This window comes from Enoplosus armatus, chromosome 5 (genome assembly GCF_043641665.1).
Source record: "Enoplosus armatus isolate fEnoArm2 chromosome 5, fEnoArm2.hap1, whole genome shotgun sequence".
Lineage (NCBI taxonomy): Eukaryota > Metazoa > Chordata > Actinopteri > Centrarchiformes > Enoplosidae > Enoplosus > Enoplosus armatus.
In genome coordinates, this window is record NC_092184.1 from 8,544,749 (window position 1) to 8,567,579 (window position 22,831).

The 22,831-nt window shown below is 41.0% G+C and overlaps 1 protein-coding gene across 1 annotated transcript in view; it reads right to left on the reverse strand.

The window, feature by feature from the left end:
• Positions 1–2,823: 2,823 nt before the first annotated feature.
• frem2b (FRAS1 related extracellular matrix 2b) overlaps positions 2,824–22,831 on the reverse strand; it is a 49,641-nt gene continuing 29,633 nt past the window's right edge. The window contains exons 5-24 of the mRNA XM_070905708.1: positions 22,684–22,809; positions 21,795–22,046; positions 13,551–13,700; positions 12,434–12,643; positions 12,111–12,308; positions 11,823–11,987; positions 11,354–11,536; positions 11,134–11,264; positions 10,844–10,999; positions 10,275–10,578; positions 9,925–10,056; positions 9,376–9,707; positions 6,920–7,112; positions 6,699–6,803; positions 6,218–6,345; positions 5,993–6,127; positions 5,092–5,218; positions 4,324–4,511; positions 4,084–4,230; positions 2,824–3,330 (exon numbers count right to left, since the gene is read on the reverse strand). Coding sequence (XP_070761809.1) covers positions 2,824–3,330; positions 4,084–4,230; positions 4,324–4,511; positions 5,092–5,218; positions 5,993–6,127; positions 6,218–6,345; positions 6,699–6,803; positions 6,920–7,112; positions 9,376–9,707; positions 9,925–10,056; positions 10,275–10,578; positions 10,844–10,999; positions 11,134–11,264; positions 11,354–11,536; positions 11,823–11,987; positions 12,111–12,308; positions 12,434–12,643; positions 13,551–13,700; positions 21,795–22,046; positions 22,684–22,809 — 3,869 coding nt within the window. The remainder of the gene's footprint in view (positions 3,331–4,083; positions 4,231–4,323; positions 4,512–5,091; positions 5,219–5,992; positions 6,128–6,217; positions 6,346–6,698; positions 6,804–6,919; positions 7,113–9,375; positions 9,708–9,924; positions 10,057–10,274; positions 10,579–10,843; positions 11,000–11,133; positions 11,265–11,353; positions 11,537–11,822; positions 11,988–12,110; positions 12,309–12,433; positions 12,644–13,550; positions 13,701–21,794; positions 22,047–22,683; positions 22,810–22,831) is intronic.

Here is a 22,831-nt window from a genome sequence, read left to right on the forward strand (position 1 = left end):
CTGTTGCTGCTCTTGCTCCCCCTAGTGTCCATTCTGTGTAATGTCATAAGAAAACCTGGTGCCACAGCAGTAGATCGACCGGGTGCAGGAAGAAGGCAACTTCCTAGTCCGACATAATTTCCCACAGCACTGTGCTAAACATCCAAACACTAACATTCACCCTCCCCAGTGTAAAGATTTTCTGAGCTACAGGATATGACCTAATTTCACCAGTTAAGTCAACCAGGAAGCAGCTCTTCTTCATGCACCTGATCTGTTGTTTGACTTGTTGCCAAACATGAGCCCAGACATCTTTAAAGAGTCAAAGGTTCACCTTTTTGACATGCGTCTGAAGCATTTTACCCTAAGCTATTGTCACACCAATACAAACAATTTTGTTTTCTCTATGAATATGCACTGGTAATAAAAGCACATGGTTTACTGAGCTGTTTTGATTGCTCATTATGCTTGACTTGCACTGAGGGGAATTGGATCTGTTTCTAAATTTGCGCATTAAACTGAATCATTATATGGTGGTAATAAGGAAATGGTACAGTGCGTCCACACTTCAAATAAATAGAGAGCTACCTCTAAATAGTTTGTAGTAGTTAAATGTTTAGGTATTTATGGACTTGCATCCTGGGAAAAAATATATTTTACATTGGCAAAAAAGGGACTGAAGCTCAATTGGATCGAATATGGATCGAATAATATATGGATCAATAGGTATATTTATAGATTTATATGCAGTAGCAATGGTGGCATTTTTAGTCAAACTATTTAAGGAAAAGGTTTGGAGACCAGTACAAAGAATTATAATTATATTATATATTTGTTCAAAGACACTGTGACACTACCCAATAACAGCTTCAAGCTGAAACATATGTTTAATCAAAAAACATAAAATGTCATGATGCTTTCTTGAAAAATTATTTATTTGCAGACCACGCTGTGCTTCTGGTCTATGTTACAAATACTTACAGCACATACAGTATGCATTTTTTAACAATAACCATTCCCAAAACATCCAAATGGTATACTTATAGGTAATACATATGTATATACATACATACATGTGCATAAAAAAGCTCAGAATGCACTCAAAGCATTAGAGTGGAATAAAAGAACCACAGTACAATGATACAGTGTGAAACCTAAATTAGCAAGCAAATTGTGCACTGAAAAAAAACTCATACTTGGGGTAAACATTTCATGAAGGTATGATATCACAGGTTGCATAGAATCGTTTTCAATTTCCAAATAAAACAGCAAATAAACCTAACATTTATAAAGTAGTGATTATGAAGTTAGTGTCTATCATACGATATACAGTAGTATGAGGTAATCAGATATTATGGCAATCCAGTGCCAGGATCTGGAAAAAAACCCAAAAACAAAAAAAACACTGTAGCTTGGATAATGTTCATCTTATGTGCACAACGTATACAAAGATGGCACATAACCTGTACATGTGTATTGTATGTATGTTGAAATCACAATAACAAACAAGTCATACAGTTTGAGAAAGATAGGTTTAAAGCCAAAGGGAGAGGAAATGATATATGATTTGTGTCTGCACTAAGTAACAAGCATTAAAAAATAAATAAATACATTTAAAACTAATGATTCAGGAAGAGTACAGTAGTTCTGACAATACAGACGATGATTGAGGGTAAAACATTTCATTCCCTTTAAGTGAAATCTGCTAAATTTATTTGATTTTTGATGATTCAAGGTTTAAAAAAATTAAACAGCACAGTCAACACATAGCCCTGTTGCGAGAGGGATCTGGAGTCCCAGCTATCTCCACTAAGATACAGTAGTCAACACTTAAAAATGTAGCATACCAGTTGTGCCAAGAGTGAAAAGAGTTCCTGCTGGAAATAGTGGATTTGGAACTGCTACTATACTACACTGTACATTGCAGACCAGCTGTCTTGAAAGTGGCTTGAATTCTACAGACTCTTAACAGTTTAATTTTCTTATTTGATTTAGTGCCATGTGTCAATTATAGATCTTAAAATCATACAGTGTTTCAACAACTTAATATTAGGGGGAAATGAACAATAACAATTAGCTACTGATGAATACTGTTTTTCATGGGATATATTGTAAAATACACACAGGTGGAAATACAGTAGATCAGACGCATTTGTCACAATTCCAATCAAATCAGCTTTTAGATTTTTTTTACAATTTCAAACAATCTTAAAATACAAAAATAAATGCATGCAAAAACATAAGCACAAGAAAACAATGTGAAAAATGTTTTTTTCATTTGAGTGATCACACAGGACAAACATAACATACATCATAAAACCTCAAAATCCTGTGATTTCTTAGGCACGCACTGAATCTAAGGACAAATCATTCTCTATAAGAACAGACAGGTTTATCCAGTATAAGCAAACTATGGACAGTGTCTTGATGCAGCAAATCAAACATACAAAGCCTTTTGTTGACAGCTACAGTATGCAAAATATCCACCTTCTCTTGACCTACTCAGTAAAACACCAAATGCCATTCAAGTTACAGGAGGCATCTTCTATAGCACCTTTGGAAACATAACACCTTTTTTGGATCAAGTGGCATCAAAAGCAAATCAATAAGTGAGTGCTGACAACTTGACAAGTGCCTTGAAACAGCTGCTAACAAAGTCCGTCTCCAAGTTAGTGTCCAGACTGCTCCCCCGCTGTGGAAGTGATGCAGTATTTCAAGTAGATTTCTGAATAGAATCAAAGCTCTTGTAGTTTGTGTTGCTTCACACACAATCTTCAATTATTATCTAAATGTGAGGCACTTGCAAAACAAAAACATCAATTAAAACTCTCAATCATCAGTCTGTTAGACCTCTGAGCTGTCACTGTTACTGAGGACTTGCGTCACCATGGGCTCTGTGCTGCTGGAGCTTTTGGGTAGGTCTTTCTTATCTCGCTTGGACCGGACCAGTAACACTACCACGATGATGATGAGCACTGTAAGGAGCAGTCCGACAAAGATACCAATGATGAACACTAGTCTGTCATCACTGTTGTCTCTCTGGTTGAGCTCACGGGGGATGATCCCTTTGGTGAAGATCTCCCTCTCTGGGCTTGTTCGCCGCTGACTGCTGCGGTCCAGTGCGATGTGGAGGATGTTGGTGCCACGGTTGTTGCTCACACCGATCTCCTCTATTATGTCTGGCACATCGTTGGCTGATCGTCTGGTGCGATGTTGACCCTTTGGAAGCAGATTTTTGTGCTGGCTCATCACATGGTACTCCAGGCTTCTCTTCCCTATGCCACGGTTAGCGTTGTCCCGAGAACGGACAGTGTAGATGGTGTGAATGTACCACTCTCTCCCTGCGGACACCTGGAGAGAGCAACAGTTATTGTTTTAAAAACTGATACCAGTAGGTCATTTTTATGGCACAGCTTTCTGCAGAACTCCAGTTCCTTTTGTTGCTTCTTAAGAGTTCAGTAATAAAAGTAAATAAATACTATTAACAAATACAACTACTGTAAATGTGACTTCCTTCATGGACCCATTTTAATGTTCTGTACGAATGTATATGTGGCCAAACATAAACAATATGACTTCAACCATATAGTATGTCCAATGCAGTTACTGTACAGGCCTGCAGACATACTGATACTGACTTTTTCTTTTTAACAAGCCAAGAAACACAGACTCACTGACCAGAAGAAGCAATCTGGACTCAATGAAAGGGGGAGAGTCTGAGTCATACATATGATTCTGCCATCAGAGGCCATGTAAAGGCCAGCCCACATGGGGATGGGATTGTTCACTTGCCAATGAGGTTTCCATGAGGACACAGAAAGTGTCAGGTCAGAGAGTCTTTTTTTCTCTTGCTCATTAAGGAAGAGTAAAAAAACATATTTTAAGGTCAGTAAAAGTATATTTTCATCTTGCTCTTTCCACTTGCTCTCTACACAGGTCACACATTCACACCAGCTCCCTGAGAGTTACTAGCCAGGCTGAGTTACACAAAAACTTCCAGCACAAAATAACCCCTGGAATGCATCACAAATGTGAAATATGACAATGTGGACTATTCAAGGGGGTGTACTGAATGTGGTTCTTGTACTTGACATTCATACTGACCTGGAAGAGAGCTGAGGAATCCATTCTGAAACCATCTGAGCCAGGTTGTCTCACTAGAGCTAAAGCACCGGGGTCATCCACTGCCAGGAAGGCGTTGAAAGCTACATTGCCAAATGACCGGGCCTGGGTCTCTGGCTGGGCCTTGTCCTGGAGTGAGAAGATGACACAGGAAGGAATATTTAGGTTTGAATGGACACAAAGCACATGTGACATGATGAGAGATATACTTTTGTTGCTTACAATTATCTTGAATCTGTAGAGTAGTGATGGAGCATCAGCCAGGCAGCCAAACTCAAAGTTGCTGGGATTGTATTTAGGGACATATCCATCAGCTCCAGTACACATGAACACTTTCTCTATGTTACAATTAAAGGAGTCACCCAAGTTCTGCACTGGATCCACCATCACTCTGCCGTAAATTGTATCCCCTGAGGAAAGAGAAATACAGTTTTCATCACTGCAAAACACATGGAACACATTGCATGTGCATAAACTTGATGGTTTAATTGCAAGTTTTGTTAACAAAAGGTTGTATTATGTCCACTGATGCAGTTCTCTCAAATGATTTTATTTTGCTCAGACTTCATCATTGAATCCCCCGCTAAAACTACTCTCTCACTCTTGGCAACAAGAGCTTTCCACGCTCACTTGGACAGCAGCTTCAAGAACAGGAAGAAGAAATTCAGGCTCTTGTAATTATCTTGGTTTGGGAAAAGACATCAAAGTGGTCAAAATGACAATTCACAAAGGCCTCATTTTCCTTCATTTTCATCCTGATGGGTCAGGAAATAATGGGAAACATTTCTGCTAAATCAACAGAAATATTCATCACATAGGAATTTCCTTTTGATGTGTAGAATGGAAAGAAGGCCAAGGAGCTAAGCAATCAAATACATTCACCGCCATCCATTCAATTTCAACAACTTTATGGGCCTTGTTTGTTTTTGTTTTTAATCCACAAACTTTAAAGAGCAATTGGCATTTTATGGCTGCACGTTATTGCCTTACCCTGTGAGAACGCAGTGTCACTCTCCTGTCCAAAGCCCATAGAGCCGTCTGAGAGCCATAGTGTCCGTTTAGAGAGTAAGATCATCTGCGTGTTCAGACTGAACTCAGCAGCCACAGGGTCGCTAACCTAGAAACACACAGAAGACAGACAAACATACACAGACCATATTTAGAGACAAAGCCAAGCAAAATTAAAGAAAATTTACAGCTTGATAAATTAGCTCTCTAGATGGTTTGACGCTGTGGTAGTTATTGGCTTCAGTATCAGGTGCTGGACACATAGCTCAGCAGGTGCCACTAAATGGATTAATAGGGGGATGTTGTTTAGAGATTTGTTCCTGTCGGGATAAGTAAGAAGAGCTGCAGTTTTATGAGTTATGAGTACTTGATTGGATGGAGTGAACCAGGAGAGAGTTTCCTCTTCGATTTTTCAAGTGATGGGATAAAAAAGAGAGCCAAGAAAATAAATGATTGAATATGAGCCAAGAGCTGTGGCTTACAGGAAGTAATGGATGAAGGAGAAGGGGTGAATTAATGAAATATTTGTCATCCTGTATCAACTTTCACAAAGATTCATAGGAACATTAGTCCAATAGTGGTGCGTACTCAAACAAGCAGTTGAGTCTGAGTAAAATATGTGACTTAATCCACACGTTGTTGAATTCATAATTTACATCAGTGTTGCTAAAATAATATGCATTTGAACTGAGATAGCAGAGCCGTGCATATCATTTTTATACTGGTGTTCATTTTAGAAAATATTATTGCTTATTTGGGCTTATATTTGTTTGATTTAATCTCCATTTCTTCCTGAATCCTGGTTTTGCTGACAATATTTCCCAACAAGAATCAATAAACATTCCCATTTTTTCCTATCTAATTTTAGACAAGGTGAGGTCACCTGCTGGAAGCGGATGTCCACGTCGAAGGTAAGAGGCTCTCTGGGATTGCAGACAGGAGGGATGGTGTACTCCAGGCTGGGAGGGGATGTACAGGCGACCAGCTTCACTGTGTATGTGCCAGAGTAGTCACGCACCTGAGAGGGGAAATTATGTTCAGTAAGAATTAGGTGTAAAGACAGCAAAAACAATTAAACTGCTCCTTGAAAAACAAAATGTTTACTCACTGCAAAATCAGAGACAAATGTCCACTGCTGGATGGGCTGGTTGTAGGTCGGCTCATTCCTCACAAGACTGAGGTTAAAGGTCAAACCAGGGTGGTCCGGACACATGACCATGGAGGTGAGTGGTGAAGCTGATTGAAAAATACGGCAATTCAATTATATGTACCAGTATAATTAGCATGCTCAGTTGCAAGTTGAAATACTTCAAAAGCAACAAAAAAAGAGACATAACTGATAAACAAAAAGAAAAAAACCAATCAATTGTATTAATTTAGTTACATTTAACTAATTATAAATGTGCTATAAAAAGATAATTATAGTATACCTTGAAATGCATTGTTACAGGTAAAAAGTGAAAAGCTGAGTCAACCCTCTCCTACACTAAACATATTCTATAACAAGAAACATATTTTATTTCGACTATTATGCAAAAGAAAAAAGATTAAAACTGTCAAACACTACACTTCAATATGACATACTGTACCTTGATGTGCAAACACAAACAGGCCTCTGAATCGAGCCTCAGTGCGAAAGTTGACTACCAGTCGTCCCTGGCCATTTATGCGCATGCTGGTTGGGTACAGGGCACCTGCAAAGACAGTCACAGACAGCTTTAATTTGGCTACTTAATTGATTTACAATACCACTTTCAGTGAACAAGTAATTCTCAATTTTGTATTGGAAACTATACTGTTCAAGCCTTACCTTGTAGTTCAGCCTCTGGTGGGCTACCGATACCATCCCTCCATAAGATGGCAGTGTCGTACACAAATGTGAGCCTCAGCTCAGACTGTAAGTCAAAGTGCTGCCAGCCTCCTGCTCCCACAGGGGAGTGGAAGACGTAGGACACATGGAGCGGGACTCGCAGGGTCACATAGGACTGGACCAGATTCAACACCTGCAGTGTAAAAACAACATGTAGTGACAGAGCAAAGTTAGCTCATACTTCACAGACAAACTTAGCCTTGTTGTAAAGATATCAGGGGGAAAACATTGAGACTCCCTGAATAAAACGCATGTGCATTACCTCTAGAGATAAAGAACAATATTCTACTATTATGGCTGATATAAGAAAGTTCCGTTCTGAATAGTGCTTCATTAAGTCCACAGATTGACTGGGCTAACTGGCAAAACATGTATTAGGGAAGTTAAAGCACACTTTCCTGGGAAATCTTGCCTTTAGTGTTAACTTCAAGTAGGCATCATTAAGTCCACTTGATGTTCTATAGCAGTAAGATTGAAAGTATTCTCTATAGTGTTCATGAACTGTAACCATTACAGATGAAGTAGTGTATTTTTTATCATCTCAACTAAATCAGTTTAAAACATTTCAGTTTGCAAATCAAATAATAATCTATTGCTGTTTTTAGTTAACATCAAAAACAAGAAATACTTAAAAAAAACACAGAATGGACAACATTTACATTTGATGGGGATATTGAATTTCTCCAAACTTTCCCTCTCTAAAAGAACTTTCCTAGAATGGTCGAAGGATTCCAAGTGGTGAAAGTCCTCGGAGAGAGCGCTCTCTGGTATCTGCACTTTCATCTGACCTGGGAGAGGTACCTGCCTGCACTAGCTCTGTGTTCATGTGGAGACGTGCCTATGCTTCTGGGCGCTGAGAGCTCAGGCAAATTATTTGCAGAATGGCCTTCTGACACAACCTGCTGGGCCTTAATAGATTCCTGTGGTCCTGTTAAGCTGGGCACTAAGCCCTACACTGTGACATGACACTGGCCCTGGCCTGCACAGAGCTGTCTCGGCTCAGACTGCCTGACCACTTAGAGGAGTACTCGGGTCACAGGGCGCACACAAACAAAGGCAGTTTTTCCATTGGTCCTACCTTACAGATCCTGAAACAGAACCTGTGACGCCTCAGTCTATGCACCTACATACCATCTTTTGCTCTGTTTAACAGTAACCATAGCAACATAATCTACATACAGAGCTGTACAAGAGCTGAATGTATACCATTGTTCCCCTTGATGGAAAGACAATAGGGACAAGAAGAGAGTTTTGATTGCTAAATGTGGTTCTTCAGGATTTTGAGACAGTCTAGGTAGTCTGATGGTCATTCATTTCTTTTATAACTTACTGTTATTTTCTTTTATAAATTATTGGATTATCTCTGATCAATGTGGTAACTAATCAATGATGAAAGAAGTGAATTATCATCATCATTAACTGCATGTGCATTGTCAATTTCTGACCTCAAGGTATTACTGCTGGCCAAGGTAAAGTTTACATTACAGGCAGCAGCCTGCTTACTTGTCAAGACATGTTTATTCCCACCACATTCACATGTACATCATGTGGCTACAGGCAACAAAGTTCCACTTGTTGAGAAAGGCTTTTATCACCTGGGTGATGCCTTCGTTATTAAATAAACCTGAAGCCATGTAAAATGAGAAACTCCCATTACAATAACAAACCAATATACACTCTTACAAACCTCCAGAGCCAAGATATATAGTATTTGTGAGTGCTGTAGGGTTTTAATTAATAATCCTCAGTAAGGAGGGTAGTGGAGGTTTTCACCATAATGTGCCCCATGCTCTTCTGGCCCTTCTTTATCAACACTCTAACTTAATTAACTGCAAGTCAACTAACAGCAGGTTTCCAAGGTGAATGCAAATGTTGAAGGCTGCGAGGCATGTGAGGCCTTTAAGATCTCCTCCCTCAAGCTCCACATATAACAGCTGCTTTAAACAGCACACTGTGCACATAGCGAACCAGACGAATAGAGATTTTTATGAGGCTGCTGGTTATTGACTTGGCACTTTCTCAAGTCAAATAACTGGTCTTAGCAGGAGTTGAAGGAAGCAGGGTGTCAGGTTAGTCATTATTACAGAGGTTAACATGGGTGTCCAGACAATAATGGATGACTTTTCAACAGGCTAGTATTTACTCTTTAAAGGAAAACCAAGTTGGCAAGCAGGGTTTCAATATGCCTATAAATGATTGATTAGGATTTAAAATCCAGGAGTATTTTGAAATGAAAATGGGCAGGACTTTATATAGGACAGAACAGTAACTGCTGAGTCTACAGTCATACCCTCAAGGGGGTCTGCTGCTTTATTGAACTAACTCCTTGCACCTCATGTCTAGAGATGACAAAAGGGGTCAGAGGTGAGCTGAAGCTCAAAGGTGGGGCTGCTTACCTGTCCATCAGTGCCAATGGTGCCTCCACAGTCACTGAGCAGCTCTGACATGTCATAGTAGCTGGTGAATTCCCACAAACAAGCCTCCAAGTTGAGGTTTCTGTAGAACCGTAGTGTACTGGATCCCCTGAGGGAAGTGCTGTATTGGTAAGGGGCCGTCTCGCCAATCACTTCTGGATTTTTGGTGGCTTCAGTTAGGAAGCCGTAGCGAGTCTTGACCTCAGCGTAGTCCAACAAATTGGAGCAGCGATGGTTGCCAACGCGGGTACCGTCAGGGCTCAGCGTGAGCTCAAAGTTAGACATGGGCCGGGTGGAAACTACAGGCAACATACCTGAGGGAGGATACACACATAGCAGTGGATGCAAAGGAATGTTAGATTAACAATTAAGGAAACACTAACTGAAGTAGCTTCTTGTTAAAAGAATGTGGTTGATGAGTGACATATGGAACCAAGATTTCTCAGACATTCGCAGCTCGAGAGGGGTTTCAAACCAACAACCTGCCATATTTTCATTGATTATTCTAAACATCCAGTCTGCTGTTCTTACCATCAATGTGAGGCATGGTGACAGTTAGTTTGAGGAGGTTGGGGTGGTGTGTGTCTTCTGTTCCAGTGTACCGCAGCTTGGCAGAGAAGGGCTCGGCCCCCACTGTGCCTACAACACGAGGCTGGCACATTCCTGCAACCACGCCATAAACACACAAACATCAAACGTTTTGTTTTTCTAAAAATCCTCCACAGAAAATTCTTTTATGTTTCAGTTTTCTGTCAGAGCAAGGACAACAAGTACTGCAGTGGGAGAGTAAATGCAGCCAGCAGCTGCTTATCATGTTGAGCCTTTCCATAAGAGATGAGCTTGGACTAAACATTCCAAGCTAGATAATGAGCTGCACTCACCCTCATCCACGCTGATGGACACTATGGGGCTACTGAGCTCCAGACCTTCATCCCCATTAGAGTTCACGCCCCTTGCGGCACATTGGACCCTGGAACCAGCCTGGAAGTAGACTGAGTCCAGAGTGATGAGCTTGGAGGATGTGAAGAAGGTATCAAAGTCAACTTCCCTCATAGGGCTGGTGACGCCATCGGGGCCAGTGGGGGCGCTAACGAGCCAGCGATAACGAGTTAGGGTGTTGTTGATGTTCTCGCTTACGCAGATGGAGCCTGTTTTGTCATAGTCGGGGTACTTTGGGTTACAGGCCTGGAAAAGGGAAAGTAAATTAGGCTTGTGAGTGAAATGCACCCAAAAATCACTGCAGCAGCCAAAATATTTTCTGTATACTCCTGATGAGCCCTCAAGGCAGCTGATAATTAAACAAAGTGTGCACATCTAAGCTAAATACTACCATTTTATTTACCTGTTTAAAACTGCACTGACAAAAAGTATTTCTAAACGAATCATTAGCAGAGTACATAACTGAAAAGTATGTCATTAAGTATTTATTGGAAAATCACTTGGGACATACAGTGACACAAATGACAGGGTATCCAGCCACGGGGAAAGAGTTCCTGGTCTTGTCAATGTCATCGTAATGCAACAGAGAAACCACTCTGGGCACCGAGGGGAAGGTGACATCCGCCATGCTGTTGGTCTCCTCGATGTAGATTATGGCTTTGCTCATCTGTAGATTGACAAGCAAGGGCTATCAGGAGGATGTTAATGGAGAACAAGTTTCTGCTGTCATCAAATGTAATAGTTAGCCAGGAAGTTACGCACTTGACAGTTATATATATGCTAATTTGGCTTTATTTTCACCTTTGTCTCTGCCACCATGTTCTCATCAGGCTTCAGGTGAACAGTGAACGCCTCCCTCATTTCTCTGAAACTATCATATAAAATCTCCACCTCCACATAGTGCTCTGTGTCACCCTCTTTGAACACAATTTCTGCAGAGAGAGGAGAGATTTGACAAATATTTTTCTATCACATTTAAAATAAATGCTGTCCTGATAAAACGCCATGCAGTATTATTTACCCTCAGATATGGGATGGTAGTCCTCCCCAGACGTAGCAGATCCGTCTTTGGTGTGAACTCGGACAACAGAGACCTTGGAGGTGTCTCCAACACGCAGCACTGAGATCTTCACCACGGACACTTGACCATTTTCCTTCGGCTCATTCACACTGAATTTGGTCTCTCCAAACCTAATAATCGCCTCTGAGAGAGCATGGCATATAGTTTCAATCATGCTAGTAAACTGTAACTCTAACATTAAAGCATACCACATATTAAAGCCCCTGTGTGTACAACTTTCTGAATTTGTTGCTACGGCGGAAATATCATAGAAGACACTACGGTAGATCTGGGGAAACTGACACAGACTAAATGTATGCCATCAGGATAACTTAAAATATGTTATAATCATATAAAAAATCTGCACATGGAGGCAGTTAAACAGAAATATTGTAAGGAACAACGTGTGACAAAGAGAAAGCATTCTTACTGTCTGCATCGTCTTTTATCTTGATGAGCGTTTCATTCTGCCCTCCAATAGATGCTCCATATGGAGATTCACTCTTGGGGCTTCCCAACACAAGACGGAGCTCTTCCTCTTCCTCATGTTCTGTGTCATCAACTAGTACCAGTACACAAGGCTTTTCAATCTCTCCTGCAAAAAAGAGGAAGAGTAAAAGATATTGAGCGACTGCATATGTCCTTGTGATGAATTTTAATTTAGTAAAAAAACACACAATCCATGCAAAGAGGTGTGTGCCAGGTTTTAATACACCACCTGGTAAGAAGGTGATGATGGAAGCATCTGTGTTGGGCCTCTCGTTGAAGTCCATCATGACCTGGGCTGTCCCTTGCCTGCTGTAACAGCGGACTGTGGACTTGTAGCTGATATCACCACTACGGTACACAGTAGCTGAGATCTGCCCTGAGTTCTCATTGCCCCCATACACAGCATCACGGAACTGCACCTTTGGCACTAGAACAACATAATTAAACCCATAAATCAACATCAGAAATACACTATACACATCATCAATCACTAAGATTAACTGTTTGAATCAATTTAGATTACAACCAATCTACAACAAGATTTTCACTCACAGTCTGAAACAGAGTCATTGATGAGGATGGTAGCCTTGCTCGGCTCCCCGAGGATCCCATTCATGGGCATCCGGAGTGCCAGTTCAAACTTCTCTGGCCCCTCTAGCACTGGCTTGCCCAGGTCATCCAGGATGGTCACTCGAAACGTCTGCATGGTGACCCCCGGTGCAAAGTCCAGATTCCGGCTGATCCCCACGTAATCCACACCAGCTGCTCCACAACACAATATAGGTCAGACGTGTTTCAAAGAATAGAGTGCTTATCAGATATAGTGGATATGGCACAAATGGACTACAGTACTTGATCTGATTTCAACAGCAGTTCTCATGTTACTTCATAATTCATTTGTGAATGTCAGGCAGCCAGTAAGATGAAAGGATATACCCTGCGTGCTGACAAAATGACGCTTTCTATCTCGATAGCAAGGAAGAGTTGGAATTTGTTGCGTGATTAAAGGAGAGCTGCAAGAAACTAGATATCTCCCCGAGCGCAAAAAGGTTATTCATTTGCCATTCTTTGAAGAATCTGGGTATTGAGAGCTAACCCTTTACCCACAGGCTTTTCTCATGTACTTATGACCCAGTTATGTGCATAAGTGTGGGCTTGCATTTCTACCATGCTGCATATGATTAGATGCTAGTTATTTTTACAGTTATAACGCAGGAAAGAGCAGAGATGTTAAGAATATGTACAAGGGGGAGAAGAGTGCCTGGGGGCAGGAGATAATAGAGGTTGTAGGGGAAGGCTTGAGGAGATAGCAACCAGTCTTAGAGTCCAAAGTGCTTACCAACATGCAGAACAAACAGTATGCATTCCTAAAGCTCTATCCTCACTCAAACCACCATTATCCTCACAACACTGTGTATATGTGATGCCTACAAGGCAAGGGCCTAACAGAATAGCCCTGACTTTTCTCCTTCTAACCTATAACAATGTTTACATTCCCCAGGTCGTCCACCCAACATATCCAGCGTTAACATCTCCTTGGACTCTTGAGCACAGGAAAACAAAGTGTGACAGGGTGACGAGTTAAGTCTATTGTTTTCTGTGGTTTACATTTCTCTGAGCACTAACTTGCTAAAGCTGTCAGAGAAAGGCGCCTCGCAGGTACGCATACCCTCAGCTGAGACAGGATCTGTCTTTCTGGAGCGCACTGTGATGGTTCCTCCTTTGGAAAGATCAGTCCCCGTCCTCCACACCTGCACCTCCACAAAGCCATCGCTCTCATCCACGTGGTAGTCTGTGTTGCCAAAGTAGAAGACGGGGGCTGGGAAGAACAACAGAGGAAGGAGATGAGGAAAAGCACACAGGAGGATGTAATCCACAATCATCTTTTAGCTGTTTCACAACAGGATACTTGAATGCCTGTTGTTATTGCGGAGTTGAATCTGTAATAGCTAGCGTGCTCTGTAAGATTGCCTCTGATTACAGGAGAAATTGAGGGAATGTTTCCATCGAAACACCAGCAGGTAGTCAACACTCTAATTGTAGCCCTTAAACAACACTTTCTAACTTCCTGGAATTATGTTGGGGGGGGGGGGTTCCTACATCTTACAAGTATTATAACAAGTATTAAAAGACAAAAAGCAACCTGAAGGAAGAGTTGAATTTTCTCGTTTTGTTCTGGATGAGCCTGGTGGCTGACTTTGATAGTGATGGGTCTGAGAGGCAGACAGGAGGCCTGACAGGAGGTCTGGGGGATGTAGAGCTCGACGTGCCAGCCCAGGCCTGCCTGACTGCAATTAGTGTTTCTATGAGCTGAGATTCCACTGCAGCCAAACTCACCCACTATTATTCTATTTAACCCTTCCAGAGCCTGTTTTCACTCAACAATGTAAAACATGTCATGCTGATTGTGAAAAACATGGCTGAAGGGTTTGGACCTCTGTATACGTTCCCTTCGGGTGGTGCAGTCAGCCACAGTCACACTGTAAGAACTGCCATCACAAAGAGACTATTTATGGACTTACACTGCAGGGAGTCAGTCATAATCCTCTGAGACCAATCTAAAGAAGCAATATTCACTTAAAAAATTACATGTTCTCATTATTAATCAAATACATGGTCATCATTGTTATGATGACCAATGGGAACAAGCCAGTGCTGAGCAATAAAAACTGTGTGCTTTTGAGAGCAACTGTGACCAAATAATGAATAAATTAAGTGAATGGCGATGGCCATGGGCAGAGTTATGGTTTCCATGACAATGGAACTCTGCACCTACAAAACAGTACTTAGCCATTTCTCATCACACAGTATGAGGCAAAACGGAGAGTGGGGATGCGGAACTGAGTGATAAATGTATTTAACAAAAACTCAAAAAACAAAAACAAAAAAAATCCATACTGTTGTAACTGTGTGATTATGATTATGTTATCTAATGAAACCAAAATACAAGAGCAGGAAAAAAAGAGATTAACTGTCAGTCAACAGTGCTGCCAGGCACAATTACTGATCAGGAAAAAATCATTTTGCTCTACATCACTCTCACAGTCTCAGATTGGTGTTGCATATTTTTAAGCAGTCTGCTTTGGCAGTAACTGCTCTATACTGACAAGATAAGACTTGTTCTAAAAGGGAAATTCTCTTTTTAGGTAAAGCTTTGGGATTTGAGGTTCTCAAAGGTGAAATCTCTGTGGCTGCAATAATATTTATCCTAAGAGCAAGCAAAGGACAGAAAACTTTAATGCTTTAATCTATCCTGAGAGCACAGCCAGGACAATGAGTGCTGCATCAAGAGGCTTGCAGCTGCCAGAATTTCTCCCCACAGAGAAACCAAACAAAGATGGTTTTGGCTGCCTGCACTGGGTCCCCAACAGGAGGAGTAATCAGATCTACTAGCCTGAGGTTGGCAGCCAGGAACTCGGGCCCTGTTGTACTAGTCCAGTAATCAGATAAGGTTTGTGAAGCAGACAAACAGTGAGCTTCAAAGAGATACGGCCCATTAACTGAAAAGTAAACCACTGGCTCCTGGGCTCCATCAGCCCAGCCAGCAGCAGCAGCCTTCTATGCCACACAGCACATCTAAGGTTACCTGGATGTAAGTGGAGATGATGCAGATTTAGACCTACTCATTATGCAAAATTATGTAAGGTGAATAAACTTGAATTCATTCAAACCCATTGAACTGATTTATAAGATTAGATTGTATATAATTATTCCATAACTTTTATTAGTATTGTCATTAATGCTAGCATCAGAAACAAAGAATCAACCACTCGGCTTACTTCTTAGAAGCTAAAAATATAAAACAGAAGTCAGGAATAAGAGGACCTTAGGTATAGTCATTATGACGGTCAATTTATTGTGCAATATGCCCAAATAACATAGCCAAACAAAGGAAATATCTTTACTGTTGCATATGTGTGAACATAAAATAAAATAAGAGGCACAAGGAGAGACACAGGCATCCCTAAGGGGACTGTTACACTCCCACTGACTGCTTGATTTCACTTGAACTTTGCATGACATTCCCACAGCGCTAAGTGGCTTCTCTAATGGTGAGATTCAATTGAGCCCTGGCAAAATGCTCCTCTGCCCACTGTGTGCTAGAAAAATCTATCTCCAGCAGAAAAAGCATACAAAAGCAGCTCCATATTAAATACAGAATAATCTACAACCTTAACCGTTGACGACTGTGAGAAACACTTGAATTTTCACAGAAAGCTCTGGATTGAGAGTCTTAAGGCTGATTAAAGTCAGCACCTCCCTGCTTAAGTACTTTGGACATCTGTTTATATCAGAATGAATGGGAATCCAGGTGAGACATAATGACAGGGTTTGTGGGTTCCCCCTCGATTCATCCCCATCCAGGATATACTGCACACGCACGGGACGTGCCCATCTTTAAAACAGCTCATAATGATACCTTCAGAACCAGGGCAAAATTTACAGGCAACTGACACAAGACTATAAATACACGAGTCAAGTCCTGCTGTACAAGCATTCTCATGTCTTACAGCCCCAACCACAAAAACATTTTCCCGGATGCAGAGTCAATATCAAACAGCAATTACCTCTGCAAGAAAGGACAAGTTTCTCCAAACCAGTCAAAAGCCAGACTGGAAAGTTTAAGGATGTGGCCGTTTGTGTGCAGATGGTCTGCTGCTGGGAAAATAGCAGGTATTCTGAAGATAGCAGCTGTCCATGCACGCTACTGTAGAATGCCTGGACAGCTTGTAAACTTTACAGTCTTATATGCCTAGTTGCCTGAAGAGTTACCTTTATGCTAAACATAATTCATGTCCATTGTGTTAAAGGTCAACTGTCAACATTATCAATAAGCAAAAAGTGGTTTTCAGCAGCAGCTCCATGGTATTGTGTGTCTATTTGTGCATTAGTTGGAGGCTTGAGTGAGTGTGTGTGTGTGTGTGTATGGTGATGAGAAGAAGACAGAAAACAAGAGTGTGAAAGGCTTTTAGGCTGTGTTTATATATCTTTATTAGCGATATAAAATAACAACTATAACTTTTTGCACAGTTTCCTGCTAATTACCACAGTCCCTTTTATATTTTTATTGACCTTGTCACTTTGTACCTCGTCTTGTTTACTGTTTCGGCCAAAGTTTTGTTCCAGTCCTGCCAGCCCTTACTTGTTATTTAGATTTTTGTTGTTGTTGTTGTTGTTTAGTTTTTATAGTTTAGGTGTTTCTGTATTATCTTTTTGCATTATCCACATCTACATTGGTGTGTCTACACTTCCATGTGCCTCCTCTGAAAGCATGACTGCATATTCCTGGTGGGGCCCCCAGAGCTAAATTACCTGCTTGGCGCCTTTTAAAACACATTCCTCCCACTCTGCATTGTGTATGGTATTCCTATGCTGGAAAATACCTTTATCATGTAAGTTGATAATTTGATGTTGTGGTGCATATTTTCAAACACATTTTCAATTAATTAAATTACCACAAACCAGGTGACATACAGTGCACCTGGGTTTGCTGTATTGTGTTTGGTGACTGTTAACATGCAAGGTTTCACACTATCCCTCCCAGATCCTCCCCCTGCTGAACAGACAACCTGAACAACCAGCAGGGATCGAAAGTGCAGCGAGCAGACAATGATCCCTCACCACCTTTGCACCCGTGCAGACTGACGATTGTGTTTGTTAGAGGGTCTAGACAGGCTGGAAGCACAGCTGCTGGGGACTGAACCTGCCTGGATCTCTGTGACTGTGGGCAAATATTGTAACTTTAAACAACCTTGATGCCCTTCTGTTAACATGTTTCTTCACTTGCATTCACAATTTATCAGTTGCATCTTACCATTTATACAAAGGTAACAATCCCTTTAATTTCTTGTCTTATATTAGATTATTAGATTGTTATTAGATTATTGCTGAAAATGTCATAAAACTGCTTTGGTAATATTGGATTTACAGGATTTTTGCATCAATGTGATAAAGTATTTACCTTTCAGTATTAAGATTAGCCAAAAATTTACATTTCCAAATTCTTTTTTTTAATTGTAAATGATCTCAAGATATTGGCAATAGGAAATGACATATACAATGATAGAAGATTTTGTACACAGCACCCACCCCTTATAGTAAAAGTAAATTTAACCCATCTACTAAATAATTTTTTCAGAATGAATTTCCAGTAGACCCAAAATATGTAAAATGTGAAAAGTCTGGAGACCACCCAGTGGGTTTTTATTGCATTTTGGTTACACTTTCTGTCTGAGATCAGTTGCCAACAAAGTTCCTTCTGAGGCAGAAATATCAGTTCCTGTGCCATTTAAGAGTCTGGTGGTTTTCACTCTAAACAAAGCTGATTTTAATTACTCCCTCTCTGCGGGTGAAGGTGTGCTAATTAGTGAAATTAATGTTTTGGTTGGAAAGAAAACATGCCTTCTCTTCCATGGCACAGGTCTACAAAACTGGTTATTAGTGCAGTAAACTTCAACTCATTTAGGTGTAAAAGCTATAAACATTCTCAGTTTAGATTCCCGTAATTGTCAGATTAACATCAGACCCTTGGCAGACAATATGAGCTCCACCTCCTACTGCACTTGTGTGGTTTCTTGCAGATGCTTGCACCTACGTAGGTGGCCAAGACTGTGCATTTACACGGAGCAGGGAGTGCATACATTGGTGCCCTGTGGCCTCTAATTTCATCATTTTGTGCTACTCTGGTTTGCTGGCTTGAAAAGAAGACATATTGCTGATGTGCATTTTTTGCTGATATCAGTGGTGTGTGTTCCTAAGAACTGTTTGAGCCTATAACTCTGTGTAGCTGCTGAAAGCCCTCCTGGGGAGCCCAGCACAGACCTCTCACAGGCAGGGACAGGTGCTCGGCCAAGCACAGACTCCTTCCTCCCATGTGCAAAACCCACTGGGCATTTGTCTTCCTTCCATATATATTGGAGTGGAGTTAGGAAAGGAACTTGGATTATGTACTTAAATTTAATACCAAGCAATGATAGCTGAACTTAAAGTGGAAATGAATCTCCTGCTGCCTTTCTACTCTTCCAGACAGCAGATTGTTCTTGTTCAGCTTGCCTCAGAGCTATTTACCATTTACTTCACCATCAGTGCCCAAGCCATTTCATTATCACCTCCTTCAGGGAGATATGAATGTTTGACACCACCTTATTTTTCCCCGCTCTTCGCGTTCCATTTATTCAGTGCTTGCTGGCAACCTAAACACCTCCAGCACCTAATCCAAATTATACTTTACACATATTGTGTGTGTGTGTACATGTGCATGTGTGTATGTGTGTGTGTCTTTGTGTAGATGTGTTCAGGCTCGATCTGATGTCAGGTACTCGTGTCATTATATTAAGGAGACAAGTTGTCTGACTTTCAGTGTGATGTGGAGAGAAACAATGTCTGGAGCTATTGTCTGTCAGCAGTAAGAAGCACAATCTGAGAATAACAATAAAACGCACACAAAGGATGTTTCCACCAAAGGAGGCAGTAGTCTGGCCCTTACAATCATGCTGTATGGGGCACCCTTGTGAGTTTGGTGCTTTCTGACAACTGATATGCATACGGAGATCTGTTGATTGTCACGCAGCCACCCTGACAAAGCCAGAGGCAAAGAAAACATGATTACAGATAAAGCAGGAATAACCCTGAGTATAGACTGCTAACGTTGGTTGTCAGTCTGAGTCAAGTTAATCCTATAATGCACTGAGCCTTCTTCTCCTGTTCCTGTGTGATAATACACTGAGGACCTCTAATGTAGGCAAAAGTATGCAAGGAAGTCTCAAATCTGTAGAGCGAAAACATTTTTTAGTATATTTTATAATGAATTGACTTTTAAAGCTACAAAAATTGGATAGCTCAGGCAAGTCATTGTTTATAACAGTTGAGATAAGAAAGAACACTGGCTGACTCCAGGGGCAACCATAAAATACAGTTTGCCTTCCACAACTCTACGAAAAAAGCATTAATGCATGAACATAAACATGCTATTTATCAATGACAGGAAACTATTCCCCACTAAAGAAGTAGTTTCGTAAACCATTAACCCTTTGCCTTTGTTCTTCTGAGACCACCTCCAAAGCAGTCTTCAAGTTGGCTGTACTACTGTGTAGTACTTCCTAATATCTATGTGCTTTGTTTATCAGCCTGTTTCTCAAACATTGTTGACCCTAATCCTAAATGTAAATGTAAATGACAAGTTATAGTAAGTAAGTAAGTAAGTAAGTAATCAATGAGCTCTCTGGCAGATGTAAAGACTTCCATGACTTGCACTGTTAGAGTCAGAGCCATCCATAAAGACCATGACACTGTTTGGAAATGAAATAGCTGCAGTGGTAAAACACTTCTTTGTGAAGCAGGCTGAATGCCGTAAGGACCTACTGTTGTACATCCTATTAAAAACTTGTGTGTCTCAGCAGCTGTCTCGGCAGTCTGGAGTCAATACCCAGGAGCAGCAGAGGTCAAAAGGCCCTGTACTCACTCTCAGGTTACACCGGACGCTGCTACAGTTAGAAAACATTCCAACCACGTAACCTCCTCCTTCCTCAAGCAGGTCAAACAAATCCACTTGAAGTGTGTCTGCTTCGAGTCCCACGGGGAATAGAAGGGGAGAATAACCTGTTACACAGTCTGAAAACTGCTGCAGCAGGAGCCTCGAAGACAAGACCTCTTCACCACAGGTTCATGGTCAGATGATTCACATCTTTAGCACTGATTTTGACCATGATCTAAAAAAAATATCATATGTCTAAATATATTTCTTGGGATGGGAAAATAAAAGACTGACTATTTCTGTGTTGCTAAAGCATTGGAGGTTCTCATTAATTAATGTGATTATTCCAGCAGTCATGCTGGGGAAAGATGCAAACAGCAGGACCATCGTCACTGACCAAAAACAAGTTTTGTTTCAGGTTGGACAGTCCTTAGTTGCATCAGTGCTACGCTGTGCTCAAATCAGGATATTTCTACAATTCTAGTCTATGATGTTTTCAGCATTTAAAGTACTATAACATTTTGAGTCATTTGAGCAGTTGCGGAGATTAAAATAAATCTCAATGAAGCAAAACTATTTCCCAATGGTCATGATTTTCAGACTACTTAAAACAAGCAATTAGATGGAATGCTGAATTGAATATTGCATCATCACCCCAATTATCTAGCTTCAAATGGGTTTTGATTTGAGGAAAAAAAGACGGTTCCGCAATCATGCTGGGTTTTTCAGCTCCAGTGTTGCCTGCCTGCGATCACAGAGTCTTGACTTCACAGCAGTGCTTCCAGAGATCGTCAGCGTGATAGGGAACTGAGGAACGGCCGTCAGGTGTTGGGGAACAAAGAGGCCTCAGGAAGATATGGGAGACTATCAGCCCTCCAGTCTGAGCCTGCAGATATGAGATAAAGGCTTCGCCTCCAGGAAGCAGGCTCGCACACTCGAACGCTTTCTGGCCGAGATATTGTCAGACATGCACAAACACACACACACCAAAAAAAAATCACACTTTTCCCCTACATATTTGCTGTCTGTCTGCCCACCTGCCTACCGCACAGAATGTCTCTTTTTTGTTTTTTAACTTTTTTGTTTTTTAACTTTTAAGTATGCAGCAAAAAATATTGCATTTACAAAACGTTTTCAAAACTAATTTTCAGCTACTGTGTTTATCCATCTCATATATTGCACACATACAGTAACACCTCAAACTAAATCAGATAAAAGCCTTTCTATCAGAAATCTGAAACAGATTCATGCTGCCTTTTTGAGGCTTTGATCAGAATTAAAAACCTTTAAAAGTGAAAGGAAAAAGCACAAAAGAATTGTCTCTAAATGCCACAAAGTGGCTCAATAATCAAAGCCCCTTAATTTCTTGTACCTGCCCAGACTACTTGACCATGTTTTGCATTCCATTTCACACTTATGATTGGTGAAATGTCATCTTACCGTCTTCCATATCGGGAATGATTGTGATTCTGGCTGTGGGGAACTCTGAGCCCAGGCGGCCCCCCATGGGCATGCTGAGGGTGACATTGAAGCTTTCCTCGTCTTCATACAGGGAATCATCAATGATCACCACCCGGCAGGATTTCTCCACCTCTCCCTTGTCGAAGCGCAGGATGCTGTGATGGTCCTCAGGCCTGGAGATGTAATCAGAGTAGGATAGCACTGTGGTGGGGACGGTGCCTGTGGCCGAAACTGAGTGGGCAGAAAACATAATTACAGAAAGCAAAGTTAACGATCCAAACTCTTTTTTCACATTAAAATCAATACATAAATATGATTTCCTTTTTCTCTGAAATTGTTCTTTCCTGAGCAAAGTTTGCATGCATCACTGAAATACTACCATAGGATGATATGCCTAGAAATTATTTTCTTAACCCAGTTACTCACTTACTTTTGTTGAATGAATATGCACACATCATTATTTGTTCTGAAAAAGAGCTAAAAGATTTGATCCAACATGGATCTTCATCAGGTCATTTTCTTTGCATGTCCTCTTCCATTTTCAAAGGTTACATCATGTGACAATCAAACAGCTGCCATTAAGTCAATGATGAAAGGCAGACCAGCTTATGGGGTTTTGTTTTTCTCTGGTACATTGATTAACTGTTACTGTTTCAAAGTCAAAACTACAAAACTAGAGCAAAAGTCATTAGTGCTCCAGAGTTATCATCAACATGGCACCTTCACCATCTGCTACTTCAACACATGGTGGCCTTTACAGATGCCAGTTATGGTAATTCAGTCTCAGTCTACATCTAATTTCAAGGAGGAGAGGTGATCAAGATGATTAACAAGTATTGGAGTCGAGCTGAGTTAGTTCTTGTGTTACCTTGCTGGGTGTAGCAGATGACCATGAGCTCCTGATTGACATCTCCACTCCTGTGCACTGGGATAAGCATCTCTCCAATGTCCTCCTCTATGTTGTATGCAGCTGAGGGTATGAACACTGTTGACTCTGTATGTGATAAAAATCAAAC